At 33.9% G+C, this 23357-nt stretch overlaps 1 protein-coding gene across 4 annotated transcripts in view; it reads right to left on the bottom strand.

Moving 5' to 3' along the window:
- The window catches only part of LOC128219824 (A disintegrin and metalloproteinase with thrombospondin motifs 1-like), a 44233-nt gene extending 23417 nt beyond the window's left edge, over positions 1-20816 (bottom strand). Inside the window, exons 1-3 of one of the 4 annotated variants that reach the window (XR_008258672.1) lie at positions 8101-8528; positions 2026-2074; positions 387-453 (exon numbers count right to left, since the gene is read on the bottom strand). Coding sequence is in view for 3 of the 4 variants with exons in the window: in XM_052927885.1 (XP_052783845.1) it covers positions 387-453; positions 2026-2074; positions 20673-20735 (179 nt within the window). In the remaining variant the exon portion in view is untranslated. Of the gene's footprint in view, positions 1-386; positions 454-2025; positions 2075-8100; positions 8529-20672 lie in introns of those variants that run through there. The other 3 variants (XM_052927885.1, XM_052927884.1, XM_052927886.1) reach the window with 3 other exon arrangements.
- Between the last annotated feature and the right edge of the window lie 2541 nt (positions 20817-23357).

Raw genomic sequence — 23357 nt, 5'->3', positions numbered from 1 at the left:
GGCTTTGACTTTAGAATTGATTCCCTTCATCGAGTAGAAAACTGAGCATAAGTTTTGTTCTGAATACGACTCGGTATTCCAATAACGTTTGTGGACAACCTTGTTAAACAATCATGTCATCCTCTAAATCTGGTAATATTTGATTAATAGAATGTATTATAAATGTTCGATAGTATTAATTAGATCATCAACTTAAGTAATTAAATAATAAATCATCATTAGTTGACCGAAATGCTTTAATTGCCGAGAAATTATTATTAATTGATAATATTACCGCTGCCTTATTGAGCAAACTGGTGTTACTACAACGATCATTTGCTCATTTGTCAAATATCAACGGTTCTTATACAAGAAAATGAGTAAGGATTAATAATGCAAGGTAATACCTGGGTATAGCGTCATTGTCGCTATACATCAATGTGATGTATGCGGTCTGACGACTGCTCGGAGAATCTGAAAAATAGTTTTGAATGTCTGGTCTTAGAATGAGACTCATTAAACATGGATTATGTAGGAAATACGATATTGCGTTTCCTTTAACTTTCGCTTTAGTTTTCATGATGACACAATGTTTTGTCAAAATAGTTTTTGCATTAAATTCACATGTGCGGCAAGCGGATTAAAGATGCACTCTTACTCCCATATAAGATTTACCACGATTAATAATACATTGTTTTAATGCATGTATACCAAAAACGATATATATATGAAGAAAACAATAGTTCTTATGAAGAATACCGAGTTTAATTCGAAAGAAATGAGCAGCAAACACGGTATTTCTACCTTATGAGACTATAGAAGACCAAAGTAAAACTTTTAGCATTCACCAATCATTTAATATGTTTGCGCTTTCTGCTATTAAATACACGGTTACAATTTTGTTATCAGTAATAAATATTTACCATAAATGCATTATTTAGTAAGTAGTTAAAGGTATATCAGTCAAAATTGATGTTTGTTATACATGTGTATGTATTGATTTTGAATAAGAGTGTCACGTAAAAGGGTCTCGTTCACAGATTTTATGTTGGATTTTATTTAATTGTTAATGAATTTCATGTTCAATTGTAAACAGTAATTAAACATAAATGAGACGGCAACACTTCGAAATCACGTTGAAACATTTTATTCGCAAGCGTAACTAGTATATAAAATTACTTTTCATTTGGTGTGGAGAGGTTATAAGAAATTTCAGCGAACGTCCGTTTACATGAACACTAGTGCACCTTCTCATGGAATCATAAGGCCGAATTTCCCTAAATGTATGATCCGTTTTTGTTTTCGGCGTGTTACGGTCAGTTGAGGGGCTTTTACATAAATACGTCTTCGAATCCGCATTGGTTTACTATTAGGAAATGGTGTTACCCTTGAAAATGTTTTACATATAATAATAATAAAATTCAATCTTATGCCGTAAACGTCAATTTGGTGTCTACTCGTGTTTTATATTATCAAAATATAACTAATTATTATGCAGACATGTTATTAAATGAATTTAATTACATATAATATAAGCTTTTGTTTCCAACATCGAATAATAGAACACGGACTGGATTTAGTGTTCTAATTTAGAATATACAGATCCTATAGAAAATATGATGAACATGTTGGGTTTTTTTTACTTTAATCTATGCCCATATTTGTAATCAATCATCTAGTCACCGACGAAACATGAACTTATCATTCACTACTGCAATGAGATCAAAATAAATTTGTAATCGCATGAATTCTACATATTTACTTATGAAGTACTATATATCATGAGTCTGTCTTGAACAATTATATACTTTTTTCATATTTGCTAGCATATAAATATGTATCATAATTAAAAATATTTGTTTTGCTGTTTATAATTTCGCTATAATAATTATTCCTATCCGCAACACTTCCGCTTCTATAAAATCGCAGTGCAAAATCAAGTGGGAAACCAGAATGGAAATATCTCTTGGGTGATATCACATAGAGGCGCATTATTTGACACGACTCATGAATTGTAAATAAGCCATATATGATGCATATGAATACCTTTCTGTTTGCTGAAATCACAGTCACTTGAACCGAATACTGTCTCAATCTGAAGAATAAAAACATAACTCGTCAATTCAAGGCACCACCCAATATGTCCTACACATTTTTCAAGTTAAAAATATAACAACTTTTCATTTAAATTATGTTTAACCAGTAGCTATAAAAATGATCATTTTCTTCAGGCGACATTCATTTTGAAAGCCCAATGTCCAATGTCGTGCGGGCACGACTTTCAGTTATCAAGGTCCAATGTCGTACCAACACGACTTTCATTTTTGAATGTCCAGTGTCCAATGTCCAATGTCGTACCAGCACGCCTTTAATTTTTGAAAGCTCAGTGTCCAATGTCTAATGTCGTACCAGCACGCCTTTCATTTCTCAATGTACAATGTCGTGCAGTCACGACATTCATTTTTGAATGTCCAATGTCAAATGAAGTTCCAGCACGACAGTCACTTTTGAATGTCCAATGTCCAACGTGCTGGCACGACATTCATTTCTGAAAGCCCAAATGTCCAATGTCGTGCCAGCACAACATTCACTTTTGAATGTCCAATGTACAATGTCCTGCTAGCACAACTTTCAATTTTAAGTGTCCAATGTCCAAGTTTGTGCCTGCACGACTTTCATTTTTAAAAAATCCAATGTCCAATGTCGTGCCAGCACAACATTGACTTTTGAATTTCCAATGTACAATGTGCTTGCACGGCATTCATTTTTGAATGTTCAATGTCCAATGTCGTATGTTTTGCTAACTTCACAAAGTTGTTTCGTTTACATTTTGGTGTTAGACGACAGATGCGAGGTTCTCAAAAAATCCAAAAAAGATTTAAAGGCCTTGGTAATAGTATAAAAGGCATACAGTCAGAAAAATGACCACTCCACTTGACCTTTACAGGGCTGTCTGCTAGTACAGACTGCCAGTACATTTTTTCAAATATTCCAATAATTAACAAACAAATATTGCTAAAATATGCAAGATGGTTAATGGAATGTATCATATACATATCCTGTGAAATTCAAGTCTCACAAACAGTTATAAATACTACGTTATATATTATATCTATATTTTTTCATAACTGTCAAACATATTCAAATTTCCCAGCAATGTTAATGACATATCTTGAAAGTTCATGACCCTCTAACAGCCAACTGATTTTCACTACCAACTCCTGTTTACTACAGGTTTACTATCATAGTATGAGCATGTAACTGCCACTGGGTGGGAAACATACATTATCTTGGGTGATTTTTACTATCAAATGGTTTTTTATAAGACAATTCCTAAAAGTATTGGTCAAGGTATGAGACTTTAGTGATCTTATTTCGAATGAGAAACCATTGAACAAAATATTCTGTACCACTCTATCAGAATCATATAACACCACAAGCCATGTAAATGTTAGCAATCAAAACTGCTGACCAGAACAGACCTCATAAACCTGATTAACCACGCCTCCTCTGCCAAATAGGCTTAACTGCTGTCCGGTGGAAAATTTGGGGTCATGCACCCCGGCCTTTAAACCTATATTTGAAGAACGAAAGAAAGTTTTGTTCGGAAAAATAAAATAAAAATCGCCCCATTGATAAGACCAGCGCATTTTGTCAACCCTCGGCAAACGCTAAAGCCGCGATCATCAGTGTTGTCTAGGGTTGGAAAGAGTTTACCTCAATGGATGCAATATCTATATAATATTAAATGTATCTTGTTTGTTTTTGATATTGACAATCTTATACTGCCGAAATCGCAAAATTCCAACTTTTCTTCCGACTGTAGTATTATCGCTTAAAGACCTTGTCATCGGTTGTTTGTGCGCTTTTTATTACTTGCCTATTTGTCGTTTAATCATTGTGCAATAAAGGACACCCACATGCCTACTTAATTAACATTAATTCATGTGATGCCCTTATTATTCTTTTGGTCCTTTGTCAAGGTACCGAATAGTAAAGCATTACTTTCGCAAATGCGTCGTGCATGGCAGTGGTTATATGTTATGTTATCGGAACAAATAAGCAAATAAATGAAATTAAATCTTACACACCGAAAGTTTTCATGTTATTCGAGCTTCATCAAGTTATAGCTTGACTTATGAACCTCGTCTCGGGTTACAGAACATCAAAACACAGTTGATATATAATACCTCGACAAGTATCACCTTCTACCCTGGGAAGTCACAGTGTAACGCAAAGTAAAAGTGTACGCTTAAACGACATCTTAAAGGAACGACGTTTTCAGGAAACACATATATGGTTTTTTTTTCACTAACAAACAGACACAAATTAAACTTCTTTGACGACGAACAATGTAACCTAACAGAGGCGAAACTTTGATGATTTTGAAAGAAAAACTACTGGTCTTTGCTAAGTCCTGTAAATCTATGAGCAAGGATAATAGTACAAGTTTTAGCTGTTTATGTACTAATTGTCATTGAGGTATTGTACAGTTCTCATGAGCCTTACTTTTGTTTAGTTAAAGTGACTCGCTTATGTTTTCCCGTATATGCATCTAAAAACACTTATTTTATCATTATTTTACTCTATGATGTCGAACTTGCAGGAAACAAATACATTTTTAGCAATAAAAAGTATTTTGGTTTTAGTGAGATTCGAACCCACGCGGCCACCGGGATTTTAAAGAATGTGATGGTTATATTGACCTGTTAAGGATACATTGATAAGATCACGTGATAATGTCAATAAACCAATCACGCACCACCACAGCCGTAATTAATTTTCAATGGCGTTATTAACGCTAATGAAAATTGTCGTCTTCAAAGACGATATTTGGGCAAATGTTGATATTTTTCAATAACGACCTATGTAATTATTTTTTCAAAACAGATTTATGTATCTAATTACTTGATTAAGCTTTTAATAAATATTTCGCCTCACCAGTTCAAATGTAAAAAGTAAATACATTTTTGCAAGTGGTTAAAAGTAATTGTCTGCAATATCTTAATGAAAGAGCAAAAGAGGATTATGCAGCGATTATCATTCGTAAGATTGAAGGCGGGTATGAGTATGATTTATAATATGGTTGCATAACTTAAAGCGGAACTACTATTGTAATGGTGCAATTCCGTAGATTCACTTAATGTTTTTCTTTAAGCTAAGCTAATAACTGTTTTATAATAGTTAATGTACAGGTGAGGGGACTCCCTTGTTTGCTTTATCCGCCTGTTTGACGGTTTCAGATGTCATTTATCGTCTCGGGTTTTAATAACAATCTCATCCACTGTTAAAGTAAAATTAAAGTTGTCTCTTTCAGGATTCAAATCCCCCTTCATCACCGTATGGGACACGTTAGATCTGGCCACTTGAAGGCAAATACGTACGATCATACCCTACACACTCTAAAACTACCATCCTTTTGAATAAATGATGCTATGTAAGCCAGAGTGTTAATTGACTGCACTGACCTCCATAGAAGCATGACCTTTGAACGAAATGAATAAATGGATAAATATAACATATGGACGGTATTATAGATACAAACAGCATAGCAAAATGACTAAAACAGTCTCAATATATGAAATACATTTATACGAATGGAATACAATTATTAATATAAACAATTTCACTCATTGCGATTACAAATGTAGCTTACTTTCTATAAACGTTTGATTGTGCATAAATTGGTCTATGTAATAGTTATATGACACGAAGGAAAAAAAATGATTAAGAATGGCCGGAACAAGCGGAGCGAACGAGTCCCTCTTATTCATTATGATATAACTTATCTCATCTAACTGACTTAGAATACAACCTCAGTAGCTGACATAATTGCTAACACAAAATCTGACGTTTGTATCGTATGCGTGGCAGTAAGCGAACCTTTTAACACCCGCGAAAGTATTTTGTTTAATAATTAAGCCAATACCTAATGATTTATTATCTGCAATTTCATCGGCTTAAAAGGTAGGTTGTTTTCTGCAACTGTACTTAACATTGTCTGAAAGTTTTAGTTTCATGACAAAGAGAACAATCACGAACTTTCATATTTAGATGATCTGTAAACACCGTCTGTATGCACAGCACTTTCGGATCGCAAAATTAATGTGAGGCTCTATGTAAAAATCTTGAACTCTTTTTTCGGAAACAAATGAAATGTCTATATGTAATACAACTGGGAAATGTATCTAAACAGAATATATTGTTTAATTATTTTTAAAGTATTTAGTGATTGTCAATGTTACAGTGTCAAGTGCCTACCAGTGTCTATTATTTGTTTACATTCTATAAAGAACAAATAAGGACCAATCATTATTAAAGTTTGGTGAATGTCTGTGACTGCTTGTGCCACAAACATTGATTAGGATACTTTCTAAAGAATCAATTTTGATATTTATATACACTTATATTCAATTTAAATAGGACGAGAAATCAACCGATGTCATCGACACCGAAGTGGCGATATCTTATTTTTTCACCTAATGTGACTCAGTAGTGTTGATATCACATGTTAAGATAGAATAGTTTGCTAAACAAAAAAGTTCAAATCCAAGCCACTTCCACGCACACTAGCATCATATATGCTTATTTACAGTTTGTCCTACTTTGAAAGCCAATGAGATTGCTGCATTTCGTTTTAAATTTGAAAAATATTTCCCATATTCTGCAATTCGTCCCTGATATGAACTCCGATGCAGAGAAAATACAGTGATATTTGGCCTACGTGACTTTTCTAGAAAGTAGGCGGAGCCTGTATTGTTTACTGTAAAATGTTGATGCTTTCCATGTACCGCACCAGACATCACGTGACATCAAAGAATCGGTGCCGCGCCACTAGATAATTTCCCTGGCTTGTCAAACAATTTTTGGGTGGAGTCGGCGTTTGTCAGTCAACGTTTTGCCGGGTGTGCGGACGTGACAAACTGTAGACAAGAAAAATCCGACCCTCGGGCACGCTGCGTTGCCGGGAACTCGGCAAGCCTCGTTACCTGTCAACGCAGGCGCCCTCGGGTCGGATTTTTCTATCCGGAACGGACACACATGACAGATATTGTTAATATAAAATTGGGTGTCAACACTGTTGTAAACGTATCAGTTTCACACGCCATGCGCGGGGTGTAAGAGCTTTTACGAGTTCTGATATACAGTCAAAACTCGATAATTCGAAATCGTTGGAACCTCGAAAAAATACTCTTATATAACGAACCATCAATAAAACGGAAATACAAAGAGTGTATCACTAAATCGAACAAAATCGGAAACGTTCGACATAACCAGAACATCGAGATAATAGAGTTCGACATAGCGAGTTACAACTGTATATTTCTCCGCTAGTGTATTTTAGAAAATTGAGAGTAAATCTCTAAATTTACAAGTTTCAAGCTGCTATTTTCTTTGTTTTAGTGGTGCATTTACATCGATCGTCTGGGCATCTTATGCTAGCAGAAAACAGATAGATGTTTTAAGATGAAATATAAATTGCACGTTAGTTTAAAAGCGTTAACATTTGTAAAGCGATACAAAATCTTAAGTTTTATTGCGTAGATGGATGGAATCTATACTACTGAAAATACCATTCGTGATTAGATAAGCGTCTTATTTATCAACAACTGCTCATCAGTTAAACATAATCGGCCGTTCCGAATGCAGTATCATGCTTAATATAATGATGAAACGCTATATATCGCATGTGTACTAGTATTACTCATTTAACAACATAAACGTGTCCATTTCTATTCACGGTAACCAAATACATATGACCGGGTGTCATATCAAAGTGATATGAAGCACATTGCGTGTATTAATGTCATTTTTATTTTCTTTCAGGATGTTATGTAATCGTTCACGTTGCATAACTGAAGAAACCATGACATATAGGTTTTATGCTTGAGCCTTTAGGAAGACATTTGAATGAAACGATTTGCGTATTAAGTTTATTATGTGTCATAAAGTAAATCATTGATATTCAAAGGGTGAAATATGAATCCATCAATTTTGATAGACATTGTGTTGTCCCTATTTAAAATGCTATGAATATAATTCATTTAAGTCAAATGTTAAACCCAAAACAGGAATCAAAATCTTACCTTACTTAAATTCAGTAAGGAAACAAATTCTTACCTTACTTAAAATCAGTAAGCACATGCAAAAATAAATATTCGCATGAAATGATCCGACTTCCATATCCACTTTGGTTAATTATTTAACTCTTTACTATAATGCATATCTGCTTTTGAATTAATAGTTTGCTAATTTCTTCTATCATAAACATCCGTTGAGTAACTCCCAAAACACATTAATATTACGTGAGCCGGTAATTAAAGTATTTTGAAAAGATAAAATGTGTTTACTGCACTGCCTCCCACTTCTGTATATGACCAACAAATAACCCTGACATTAATTAGTAATACTATACTATGTACACACGTAATTTAATTCATTTAACTTTTAAAATGTCAAATTTTCTCATGCACTCTCTTAAAGCGTTCTTCTGTTAATACGCGCAAGCTTGTTATGACAGACGCATCAGCTTTTGGTATCGATGTTTAAAACTATCGTTTAAAGTCATGACTTAGCAGGTGCGGATCCATAATTTGACATGAGATGGTGCGTCAATTAGGAAGACTAAACGTACGACGTGCGGCCCTCTCCAGGAACATTTAACCGTATTGGGCTCTAGACGTGGTATGTGTGTTCCAAAGGACTTTCTTTAGATACTATTATTTAGAATTGTGCACTACGGTGTAATCATATATGAGTATTTAATTTATATCAACTGAAATTGAATGGGAAATTATTCATTATGCAATACTTCAAGCGCGGGAAAGATGCCAGCAAAATACGGGTAGCAATACATAAAATTAAGAATTGGATACTTAAAGTGCCACTATCATTCAGAATTAAGATAAACCATCAATGAATTTCGAACAGTATTATTGTTCCGGCTCAACCTGTAAAACTAATTATTAAAGCCAATATTGACTTATATAGATACATCGGCCGTATATCAATGAACGCATTCATTTTTATGATGTCCTTTCGCTTTATTTTTTAACCAATTGCTCTTTCCGAACAGTTGTGTGCACATGTTGTATTACTGACACATTAATACAAAATTAAGATTTTATCGAAACGATATATGTGTAATACTGTAATATTTAGATGCCATGAAGTAAATTATTCATGAACAAGAATTGGCGGAGTGAGTGTAGCGAATGAGCTCTTTCTTCAATATATTACTTCAGGTCATCTAATTTACTTAGAATACAACATCATTTGCTGATACATTGACAACGCAAAATCTGACGCAGTGGATGTGTATCGGCTGAGTGGCAATAGACGGACCTGTAAACACCCGCGTTGGGTTAAAATTCTTAATGCCTAGTACTTAACGATTGCCAATCTGTATTTTCATTGGCTAAAAATGTAGGTTGTATTCTAACAATGGTTAACTTGATCATGAAAGTAAAGCAGTAAAATTGAAAATATATTTTATATGTAGTCTTCGTATCTTTTGTAACTGAAAAAAATGTTTCCATCTTGTTCTATACTTAATTAATGTTCTTAGAAACACCATCCAACATCATAAATTAAAACAATAAATATTGCATTACTTAAAAGTATATACATGTATATATATATATTATAAGAGAATTAAAGAAAGATCATTTGTGGGCTAACTTTAAGCATTAAAATGCCAAGTAACACATATATTACATTAGAGAAAACATTCAAAAATATCACTTGAGCTACAAATACATTCTCATATCACAATATCACCCGTCAAACCATACATACATTTTTGAATGTTATATCGTTTCATGTTAATCATATATATTTAATAAGATATTTTTGCTATATTCAAATACTAATACACATTATTTAGTTTAATTATTGTTCGCTAGCAAACGATTTTGAGCTAAACATTTTGATTAAGGTACAAGAAACCTTAAAACGTCATTCGGGCATTATTAATTACAAAATAAAATATAAAATAAATAATTTGAAAACTGAAAAGGATTGCATAAGTACATTAAATTGAAACGTTTTTTTAAAAGATTATGTACCACTTTTGCACGTTTGTAGACCCCCGGAGTTTATGGTTGAGGTATATTGAAAACAAACTCGCGGCAAATTCATTTTCATTTGTTACTTTTTGCTACACTCATGAATAAACTGATGTGTGACGGAGATGTATTAAAACTTACAAAGCATTACGACACTGATATATTCATGAATGTATATAAAAAATCGAAAATCCGCAACGGGCATGTTTGTTCATTCCTATGATAAAATACATGAAAAATGAAATGACGTACTCGAAGCAATAGAATGTTGTAAAGACAATGCATTTTAATTACAGTCGTCTCTGAATTATTAACCCGTATCATTGAACCTTATTCATTTGATATAATTCAATTGTCTCTCATAAACAATAGTTTACTGTAACCGATTGAATAGTTGCTGTTTTGCTTTTATTTGTTATTTGCATTGCATAATCCTGATTATGCAAACTTGACAGATTCGCAAACGCAAATCCTTAAATCTTCCTGAAGCTCTCAAATTATATGCAGATATATCATTCCACATTGTTTGATATTGCTAAAGGAAATGTGCATTTTCAGTTGACCGATTGTTCTTTTGGCATTGGATTCGGTAGAATTTTCCATTGAAAATGTGCTGTTGTATGTTTTGTTCATGTGTTTATTTAATTACTTGGATACACTGGTTTGTAATACATTTTTTTTCTCTGCAGTCCTAATTGAATTACAAAATATATTCAGAACAATAGGAACTTTTAAATAATAAATTTAAAGTTAACGCTTTTGTAATCAATATATATGCAAACAATTGTAGCAGGATCGCATTGCTGAACTTATGATTCGACATAATTAAAGGAGTTCACATGCAGTGACCTAGACGTATTCGATCTAACATTCGAAAGTTTCATGTAATATATTTGAGAGGTTTAATATGGTAAAATTTCTAAAAACCAACGGAAACACAAAAGATGTTCAAGTATTTAGATCTTGTTTCACAGTTTCTTGTGTATTTTAGATATTTATCAGGACAATAGGTCTAAATTGCACCGATAAGTTCACGATAGTTCAAATATAAATTATTGCAAACTTAAAGAGTTTGGTATACGAATGTTAAATACTGGCGTGTACGATCAACGTTAAAGCAATTAAAGTATTTGGGGGGTCAACGTTCTGTTTTTCATTCAAATGCTATCATATTAGGCTGAACTTCATCACCCCTTTGCTTTGTATTGCCGAAAAAGACACACATAAGTTTAATTGCCTCTTTTAAATACTATTTCCGATAGGGAATTTCCCTTATAGAACAATGAAAATGAAAAACAAAACCTCTTCAAAACCAAAAGAACAGCCGAAACGTTTAGAACAATTCAAAAGTGTTCAGTTATGTTTCTGGATTCATGTCATAGCCTTTTTATCTGAAACTGTTTTTTAAGACGTTCTTTAATAATGACTGTAAAGGAAAACTATAATACCAAAGTTTTGCTTTAAAATCTCATCAAATAATATTAATTTTTCCTCTCTCTCTCTCTCTCTCTCTCTCTCTCTCTCAATGTCAGGAAGCAGGAGCCATTTGGACCATTAGTTCTTCCATATGTGTTAAACAAAATAACAGAAACAGAATAAAATGATATGGGATATGTTAAAATGTTGGTGCTATCGATATAACACAATATGCATGATTGTATCATTGGACACTTTCTGACGTCCTAAATCAGGTCGAGTTTGTTATGAAAACACGTATTCATGCACGTTTATACACCAAACGAAACCAGATACAGGTCGTTAGAACGCGTCCTTTAATATACCTCCGTTAATGATATCTTTCTTTTTAATGAACTGTTGTTGTTCTATACAAAGTAACTGCGCTTTTATACAATGTTGTTCGAAAAGGACTGCTTAAAACAAGGCCGTGAATTCATTAAAGCACTCTTTGAATGTAACTTTTTTTTAAAGCAGTTGAACTGTTTTCGGGTTGATTTCGACATATTTTTAATATAGTATGCGCTTGACGATTTTCTATAATAAGTTTATTAATTAAATTAGTTAACAAATTAAGTCATGTTTACAGAGACAGCACTAACAATAGAAAAAGGACAGGAGGGTTATAAAGATTGCTCAGTTCTCATGCTGTAATGTATTTATTGGATATGGGGAAGGATAAAGATAGGCATATCGATCAGAACATAAATGTCCCATTTAAAGGCAGGAAAGCTTACTTCTAGTTCGTTCACACAATGCTTTGATACAAACGAATATGCAAAAAAAGTACGATTAAAGCAAGGGGCGACGGTAGAGCTTCAAAGCAACAACACAAGCAAATTTTGAGACATGAGAGCACGGTGGATTGAAGCGCCCTAATAACACATGTGACGCCGTGCCAATACTTAAAGGTCTCCTGCAATATGTTTTGTCATGTTATATGCGGTCGATTGCTTCTCTGCAGTTGTTAAATGAAGGACATTTAATTTGTATCGTTTAAATCACCCGATAAACAATTGAAATAGCTATACGCAATCCTGTTTTATTCAACTTTATCTAAATGAATTTGTTTTTACTGATTTTGTAGCAAAACGTTTAAACATAAACCGGGTTAAATGGCACTGGGTAAACGCCCAAGACATAGAACATAAAAACATTAAATTGCAAACAAGAACATGAAATAATAGGACAAAACTCCACAAACAGCACATTGCATACATACTATATATATAAAAACTAGTATGTTTATCAAGGAAACCTCTTTGATAAGCTTTGTGTCTTCGAAAGTGTGTCTCTTTGAGAGCTACTCTTTGGAAACTGCACCTTGACGTTGATTGTGCGTGAAGCTGACTTCAGTAAACTTTCAGTGCTTTGATTTTTATGAAGAATTTGCTAATTCATGTTATCTTTAAAACCTTTTATGGCGAACACGTGTTGACTGACTCGGAGTGTTTTGGCTGTGACTTAATTTTCTTCAAATATTTTACGTTTTCAAATCATTTGGATGGAGAGAATAGCATATACAAGTCGCTTTTATTTTTAATATTGTTTTTCTTTACTCGTTCCCAGTTTTAGTACAATGATGCTTTTTTATTATGAAACTCCATGATCACACAGTTTTAAACTTTTTATTTTATAAGGCAGACTGTGTTTCTAACGAAGACTGCATCGTATCTTTGAAAAGTATTTGCATTGGGTGCTCTGAATTGTTTCCCTCCGTCTGCAGATAGAGTTGGGATCTCGAATCATAGAAGTACTTGGGGTTTACCTTTTCGTTTTTTATTATGATTTGTTTTATTGATAAGTTTCCTCAAGTTAATGCATACTTTGATAAGATTTACCTTTTGCGTTTTATCTTTATTAAGGATTGTTGGGATAAGAGTGAGATTTGTGCCCATAAACTGGTTTGAACCCCCAGTAAATTTACATTATACTGACCTTGGAACGGTCAGTATAATGTAAATATTATATTATATATATAGTATTTATGCACTGTGCTGTTTGTAGAGTTTTGTGCTGTTCTATGTTTATTGTTTGTGATTTTGCATTATATGTCTTTGGCGTTTGCCCATTGCCACTAAACCGGGTTTATGTTTAAACTTTTTGCTACTGAGCATGTTTCTGTAGCTTTTTGCATACATATTCAACTTGATGCTGAGAATCAAACCTTCGGGCATCCTTAAATAGATAAGTAGCTTAACTATATGCGCGGGGTGTGTCGTTTTTATGTCTGTACGTTCCTTATTCAGGACTTGCAATTTCGGATATACTATAGAGGTACACTTAACTTAATAGCAATGTTGTACTTTGGTGTTGCAAAATAACAGAAAAGGCCACTCTAATCGAAGCTGTTGCAAGAGAACCACTCAAACTATTTTGTCGTATTTTATAAGGCGTTCTTTAATCTAAAATGCACGATCTGAAACCCAGATGTCTTGGTGGAATGAATGAATCCATAATAAGCACCCTGTTTAGAGTTGCGTTGGACTTGTAAATCTATTACTTAGAACTGAAGGCGGGGTGAATGGATCCATTTTAGCACCCTGTTTAGAGCTGCGTTGGACTTGTCAACTATTACTGAGACCTGCAGGCGGAATGACTGTATCCATGATAAGCACCCTGTTTAAAGTGGCGTAGGACTTGTCAATATATCACTGAGACCTGCAGGCGTTGTGAATGGATCTATGATAAGCACCCTGTTTAGAGTCGCATAGGACTTGTCAATACATTACTGAGACCTGCAGGCGGGGTGAATGGATCTATGATAAGCACCCTGTTTAGAGTCGCATAGGACTTGTCAATATATTACTGAGACCTGCAGGCGGGGTGAATGGATCTATGATAAGCACCCTGTTTGGAGTCGCGTAGGACTTGTCAATTTATAACTAAGACTTGAAGGCGAGGTGAATGGATCCAAAGAGAATGGTTTGCGTGGACTTGCGTAGGACTCGTCATCTACCAATGAGGTATCAAGTCAGGATAAACGGATCCACGAGATCCCTGTTCAGAGTTGCGAATGACTCGTCGTTTTTCAACTGATGCCTCAAGGAATTAATCCCAAGTGAAGGATATTATGTAGATTTGCTAAGTACTCTTCGATCAACTATACAGGCATTAAGACGAAGGAAATGGGTCAAAAGAGAAGCATCCTGCGTATCATTGCGTGGAATACGTCGACCTACCATTGAGTGATCACTATAGGGTTAATAGATTTACCGCGAAGGACATTAGTACAGTTGAGTTGGGCTGGTCACTCCCATGAAGACAAGCGGTTAAGAACATGTATTTGTACTTGGTACTCACTTGCGCTGATTTTAAGTGTAACTGTTTCGCCTGATGGAATTTGGTTACAACACCAAGATTTTGAATAACTAAATCAAGTACTCGGTTTAATCGCAATTCATTTTGTTATGTTTCACAGGAAAAATAAAACTCGTAAAGACTGTTATATAATATTCATCGACGTCAATCAACATCACTTCTATGTGCATTTGTCCGAAAAGAATTCTTAAACGGCATCATAGTTTCTAGCACACCGGATAGGAATTTCCGGTGAATTCAGCTGTGCTGGAAAACTCCATCTTGCAACCCCCCATGCCAGATGAGTCACGCGCTGTGACCTAATACTTTTTATTTCTTTTATTTTACACTTGATGTAACACTAATTATGAGATTTTAATAGATTAGTTCCATAAACATTAACTTTACAAAATTATACCTTCAAAACAAAACAAAATAACCCTTAAAAGACGTGATACTGAAGAAACTTCTTGACGTATGCAGTGAATAAAAATTACTTGGCGTCATGACGTCAGTAAACATCGCACGCGCTTTATGGTAAAATATACAAACATGCGCTTTTCTATGTATTTTTTCACAAAAATGCAATGTAAGGTGTGCTAGAAAAAAATATCTATCATGTGTCTATTTTCCGATTCCGATGAAAAAATAAAACATTTAAACATTTATAAACATGTTAACAGGTTGTCAATGTGATATATACGTTACGGGGTTAGTAGGTGGCCCGATATGGGATATACGGGGCGCTGGAAGCCATATTCGGGTTCGAGCTTCGCTCTCTCATCCAATATGGTTTCCTTTGCCCCGTATATCCAATATTGGGTCACCTTCTTACCCCGTAACTTATAATATCGGAATGCAACTCTGGAACAGCATCTTAGTCCAACCTACAATAATTATTATAACTATGTAAATGTATCGTATTTAAGCTTTTTAATTACTGCTCTAGATCATTCTTGTCCCTCACTTTAACATAGTTAAAATAACATTAAATGTTAAAAAAGAACTGAAAAGGTGGTTACAATGAATAAAACATAGCACTGCTTATTTAACGTTGGCTTTATAATATACATTAGCTCGATGAAGTATTTTCGTACATTACTGTAATCTTATGTTCAAACATTAACTCGGGCCTAAAACTTGTCGCTGTTTACAATTACGTTTTGCTATCAAACAGGAGCTTGTTGAAAACACGTAATGTGATTTAATACAAACTATTTATAAAGATATTAACCTTAAGATCGGTTCAATGATACTCATTCATTTGTCAACATTTAAACTATTGTAAGGCATGAACGGGCGACTAGTAATGTGAGATTGTAATACAATCCCTCCCAGCATGAAATTGTACAGACACCGCCTTCTTGGTGGGAAGTAGATGAGTCAATATGTTCCGATTCATATTTCTATGTTTAAAATTCATTTATTTTTTACTCTAAATATTCATACTGGTTTTGTTGATTATCAACACCGCATCAATACAATGAGACGGTGTCAACACATACACGTGTTTAACCGTTTAAAACAAAACGTAATTTATATTCATTACAGTGCCTTGTTATTTTTTATATAAGAAATAATCTTGAAGCTTAGTTTATTTTATTCTTCTATAAATTCAAAAGAAATATATCTATTTTTAGTTTTGTACCAGCAACTCTAGATGCATGTAACATAGATGGTACACATCTATTGGGTTGTTGCATTTTTTGACCCGACAAAAACATACGTGATGATAACAATCTGCCACTTATCTCCAAATGCTACTAAATAAAAGTGTATTTAATAAGTAAAGGAAAGCTAACTTAACAGAACGAAATATCATTTAACAGTGGTAACAAAAATGCAGCACTTTACATTTAGATGATCTGCATACAACACATGTATGCAAATTCAGAAAGAAATGCATAGAACATTCAACAAAACCATGTCGCAACATTTGAAGTTTGCGCCGTGGGAGCTATGATTTTAGAACTTAAACAAAAAACAGCACTTTACAATTAGATGAACTGTAAACAACGTGTGTACACACTTTACAATTAGATGAACTGTAAACAACGTGTGTACAAAGGCACTTGCCAATCTCAGAAGCATTATTTGATAAAATCACAAACTTATTATCCGACGTAATGAAAAAAATATTTTTTTCTTTAATCGTTGGGTACTAGTACGTTAAGAGGTTGACATTTTACTTGAAGACATTGTTTCAACAAAATTGTTTTGTGCGTTGTAGTGGATTCATGTTTGTTTAATTGATTAGCATATCGTGACTTATAATGAGGTTTAACTTGATGCTCTGAGGCACGGCATTGATTGGGGATACGTTCAACAGAATAAAACTATACTGGACGTCAGTAAAACCACACCACACCTTGAACCAATGTCACGACTGTACTTCCACAGACTGCGCCATGTTTCAGAGTACATACATTAGCACCAATAACATTCACTCGCCATATGTGTTCACAATTTAATAAGTACGTTTTATACTTATGATATTATTTTAAATCGATTCATATAAACGAAATAATATGATATATTCTTTAAAACATAAATTGTTTTTGCATTCATTAGTTTATCAATTTACGTATTAACTAATGATATCCTCAATTTAACAGATTTTTTTTTATTTCATAATTATTTCACCGTTTCCATTGTTGATTTCATCGAAAGATTTGTTCATTCTTTATACGGTATAAAAACGTAGGGTATATTTTCGGTTTGATTTCTACATCGGTCCTAAATTTGCTGGTTACTCTGTAACACGAGAAAGCGTTTCATGACGACTTTGTGTCATAGAATCCGGTAGATAAAGTCACAGATTTTACCGAGTCCACAACAAATAGCAATTTTGTCTCTATCTAAATGATGTTGACACAAACATTCATTAATCTACATACATGTTTTAGACATAAATGAAGGGTACCACAAAGGCACAACACAATTGAAATTTAGAAAGACAAGAATAAACTCTTCTTGTTTTTTAACAATACACTTCATTTAGACACAGTACTAGTAAACGATTGAGAATACAATCTCAACTCATTTTCCCACGTAACAGTATTAATTTTATAATTCAAAATCACTTCTGCATAACTCTTTTAAGCGTGCATTAATATGTACATTAGAGTATTTTTTTACAATTTTAAATCTTGAGATTGAACACTAATTCGTTGGAATTGAAAATTTCCTGACTCCAAGCGTGGAATTTATACAAAAGTCCGATACAGTTTACGAACCCGTATGATGATAGAGTGGATAAATGTTTGTTTCAGTGTAAGATCGCAATATATGTCAACCATTTAACAGCAAAAGTTACGCCACGAGTTTAATAACTACTTTGGCGTTATCAAGGTGAAATATTTTTCGAACTGAAACATACATTTTTTATAATATGCCTAAAAGGGATATAAAACGACAGTTAATTCTTGTTTTTCAGAAAAGTGCGCCAAGTTATATATGTTTTGCCATGGTCGTTTGGGTATTGACGTCGTTGAAAGAGTATTATATACTAGTCCTGTGCGCGCTAAACTTTGAAAAAGTGAATTATCGATTCCATTTACTCGCTATGACCAGCCGAAAACCGAACAAAAATACATAAGATAAGTGAACACAATTATTACTGTAATAAAAAGGTAATATTATTTTTGTGTTAAGTATAATTGGATTATTTTTATTGTACAAACTTAACAGATTGGCATTATTTTGAAGATAAACGTTTCCATCCTTTATGATTTCTTAATGTGAAGAACGACGTAACGAACTAACCACCACCTTACATAGCGATAGGATGGTAAAATCCTTGTCGTCTTTTTTATAGTTTTATCTTCGAAATATTTATTTAATTGTGAAGTGTTTTGATACTGAACTGAACGACCGAATGATCGACTCAAAAGAAAGAAGTCAGAGAAAAATGTTTTCACCTAATTGCATACATTTGGCGTCCCGTTGTGTATTCGTCTTTTGATCTTCACAAATAACGAAAAGACGCAAATTTGCATAATTCAACATTAAAACATCATAAATTAACACTTCTCAACACCATTTAATGTACTATGACCTTTTTATAATGCATTTGTAATAAGATAAGATTATGCCACTCGGAACGCGTAACTGTTATAAGATACAGCAGTATATTATTTTTCTGAACGATGCACTCTTACTTCCAAAAAAGATGTACCACAATTAATAATACAATTGTTTTAATTTACCAAAAAGGATAAATACATATCGAAAACAATGTTTCTTTAAAGGATATTGAGTTCATTTTAGAATAAAGGTGCAGCTATTAAATACACGATTACAAACTTGTGATCAGAAATTAACACTTCCATAAATGAATTATTTAGTAAGTAGTAAAAGGTTTATCACTCAGAATTTAAGTTTGTTATACATGTGTATGTATTGATTACGATTGCGATTGAATACGAGTGTCACTGTCAAGATATAGCACATGCTATTCATAATCATCTTTTTAACGTGACAACAAAATATTCGATGCCTCTATATTGCAAAATCATCATCATACCTAACCTATCTCCAATACTGTCGGAGTAAGAAGGTATCCCATGTACATTTAAGCTTTTTATTTTCAGAATATCAAATTTCGTAATGCAAAATTCGGATGACTTGTATCATATTAAGAGTTTTGCATCATTTGAAACAATATTAGTTGTGCTTAGTACTAATACATGAAATAATTAAAACAAACACACACACACACACACACACACACACACACACACATACACACACAATAGACATCGTAATTGCAGTTTGTGTTTTTGTTATTCATTTAAACTTAATCGGATGTGAAATTATCTAATAACCTAATTAAGGTTTTAATAGTTTGAGGCCAAAAGCTAGTTCATCATTGCCAACTTTTGAGAAATCCAGTGCGGGAAAAAAACATTAAAAAACAGTTTAAAGAATAAGTCTTTCAGCCGATCAAATTACTTCCTACATATATATTAGGATCATTCTTGCCCTGTAAGATGATGTTGTTGTATTAATTTTATGATTTTTACATTTTTAATGTTTTGTTGGTCACCGAAGGTTACATTGAATTTTAGAAGGAGTCAAAAGTTGTTACGCTATTTAGCTCCAGCGAACTACAATGCTGATTAGTTTCTTTCAAATGCACTTTTCGAATAAATGGATTTAAAAATATGTTCAGGTCCTTTTTTACCATTTATGTAAAATGAGTATCAACTCGATTCACAGGAACGGTAAAATTCCTGGGTGTGCAATTGCGAGATATTGGTTGTATTGCCCCTGATCCCGCTGCGGGATCTTAGTGGGGTAGAAATTAACGGCAGGTTATTGATGTCGTATATGGCATGCGAAACGAAGTTTGTTTTGTTATAAATTTATCGCATAAATTATCAAATTCTTATCAATCTTCATCTAATCAAGCTTCCATTTAGATAAATAATGGCTTAACTAGCGTATATTTACGCTACTATTGTACGGAGAGGTTACTCGATTGAGATCGCCGTTAGCCTGATAAGCTCCAAAGTTGGCAATGTAAAATTATTGTGTTTGGTATTGTTTTCACATATTCTTCCTTTACATTTCAACGCCTTATAAAAACTACCAAATTTGTACGGTATCACCGTGCATCCTCATAACATAATTGTGCATTTGATACCTGGGCGCTTAAATACATTTTATAGTCATAATGTATGGAAGTTATCTGTTTACAATTTAACAGGCAAAAAGTTCTCATATTAACAATGCAAGTCATTGTAGTAAATTGTTTATGTAAGAAGGAAATCAAAATCCACCCATTTGGTGATTAAAATTGCCATTTTATGAAGTACGTCATTTACAATTGATAAACATAGGCGTCAACAGTTTAAAGTACATTCTTACCTTGTTCATAAGTAGTAAGGACCAACAAATAAAAATTTGCGACTGAAATAATCCGACTTCCATGTCTAATATGCTTTACAATTGAATTATTGTTTGCAAATAGTCAATCTAATTGCTTTTTTTCTTCAATTTGTTAACTAGCTTAATATCTGATTACTTCAAAAACAAAGGTACCACTATCTGAACTGTACTGATGTATCGTACTTAGCGTAATACGTTCTATTACTTATTCGATACTCTTTTATTTGATAGTACGCTTTAAATCAACCTATTTTGTAATAGTTAGATTATGAAGGGCTAGTTCGCTTCGCTCACTCCGCCCATTCGTAACCAATAAAATGAATGTTAATTAATGTCATCTTACTGACTTAGAATGCAACCCCATTTCCTGACACATTGCATACGCAAAATCTGACGCAGGGAGTGTGTATCGGATGAGTGGCGGACCTTTAAACACCCGCGAAGTTAACTCTCTTAAAGATAAAGGATAGTACTTAATTATTGCCTATTTGCAATTTCATTTGCTGTTAATGTAGATTGTATACGAATTAAATGTATGATGTTATTCCGTGCTTAAGTTTAAACAGGAACAAAGCTCAAATGGTGAACTGCGTATTGTAAGAGGCGTTGATACGAGCAAGCTATCTTGCAAACATCTTGAGTAGGTCAGTGAGTTCAATGATTTTAAGATTTTAAACATATCTATTAAGTGAAGTTAACATATAATGATATAAGGTTAATATGATTAACACTATTGGTGATCACCAGACAACAAATGGCATATATACATTTAAAACAAAATATTATGTTTATGAGTGACAATGAAATCAAAATAATACAGTAACCTTGTCATACGAAAATAGTTAAGACGCATATTTTAGCATGTAAGCCTAAACACAAGTGCGTTGGACCTGCATTTCGTATATCTTACAAAAAACTATATTTCTATCGTTTACAAATAAAATACGATATTAACGACAGTATCCGTATGTATAATAAAAGTTTGGTGTATATCTAAACACACAATTGAATTGAAAGATACATATTTAAAAGTACTCGCACATGTTTGCCACCAAAAGAGAGTGTTCACGCATGAGTGATACTGCAATTGCAGAAACAATACAGTATCAGTATAAGCAAAAAATCCTGGATATAGCGGTGAACTTAACATGTTAACTTGTTCTTGACATTCAGTGTTTGATCACGCATTGATCAGCAATATGGCGGATCGTCGAATCCAGATTTTCGGTGTTTCTTACGTTCATCGTTTGAGAAAGTATTTACAGCGGTCTATCGACTTTGATCCAAATTTTCTGTTCCGGGAGGCTTGTTCGGTTCTCTATTCGGGCTACACAGGAGTTAGTATATTCAATTTTAGACAGACGCTAAAATTGATAACCGTTTTCAACCGGACTTCGTCGTTTTATTTGTGGATATAAATGACCTGTACCATCCATCTTCCTCTCTTGATGCCATCGCTACGGACATCCTCGCATTGATGCAGGATCTACAATATGGCTGTCATGTTGAACATATCATTTCCATGTACCCACAAACTGTACATCGCGACAACCGAGAGAGTACACCAGGTACCCTGTGGATATAAACTGCTTTAACTCTCGGGTCAATACTTGCAACCATGTGATATCAGCTTATTGTTCGCGGACTGAACATTTACGTTTCTGGCGTTTAAAGGGATTTTGGAGAGAGGAGGCCAAGGCGAGCGCGTTCTCTGAGGATGGGGTTCATCTATCTGATGACGGGCACAGAAAGCTTTACCACAATATGCGTGCAGCTATTGTCACAGTCCAAAATGCACTGTGAACCACTCTGTCTGTGAAGTGTGTAATATAGGGGGTGTACCATAATAAAATGGTCATTTATATGTCTCGTACACATGGAAGGCTATGTTTTTATAATTGATATCTGAAGATATAAGTTGGCCTCATTCTTTTAAATGCCTATATGGGATCTCAGTAAACAGTGATATGCTGTCAACAGTTGTGTGTGTCATAAGGGGGAAAACCCCATACTTTCATTTTGTTTGGTACGCACAGGAGGCTGTTATGTCCTAATAATCGAGATGTTGATCTCATTGAGTAGTGATATAAGGCCGGGTTGCTTGTATGTGCCTTCTTGTGCTCTAAGTATTCTAGGTTTCGGCAGTTAATCCGGCATAGCTTCATTTTGTTACTATATGTAGCAGGTTTACCTTGCTATTCCTGGTGACATCTTGGTCATGCACGAGTATGCTGTTATATTTCGCATGCACAAAGTAAGTCATGGTGATGTTGTTGTTTTTTTCTTTCCCATGTAACCATGGTGATCATGTGCTGACATCGTTTCCCAGTTATATTTTATAACTGGTTTTCCAGCATATGTATTCGCATACATTTACGGTGAAAACATTTTCCTGTGTATTCACAGAGAGCCCGTATAAGGCAGGATGCCCAAGTCTCTACGGTTGCATTATACTTCTTATGCCAATTACTTCTGTTGCCCATTACATTGGTGCATTTCGTAATTGTGCCATTGTGACGGCATGCACTGCTTGACTGTCGATTTAACCGACTGTTTCTATCGTTTGGGTAAAACCACCCTGCAACGTTGAGGCACATGATAGACTTGGGACTGCCTAAGGCCTTATGCATTTTTTTCATTTATTTCTGTTGGTTTTATCTCCAC

Source organism: Mya arenaria, chromosome 15, assembly GCF_026914265.1.
Source record: "Mya arenaria isolate MELC-2E11 chromosome 15, ASM2691426v1".
Taxonomy (NCBI): Eukaryota; Metazoa; Mollusca; class Bivalvia; order Myida; family Myidae; genus Mya; species Mya arenaria.
The sequence above is the reverse complement of the archived record's forward strand: the minus strand, read 5'-3'. Positions and strand labels throughout refer to the sequence as shown.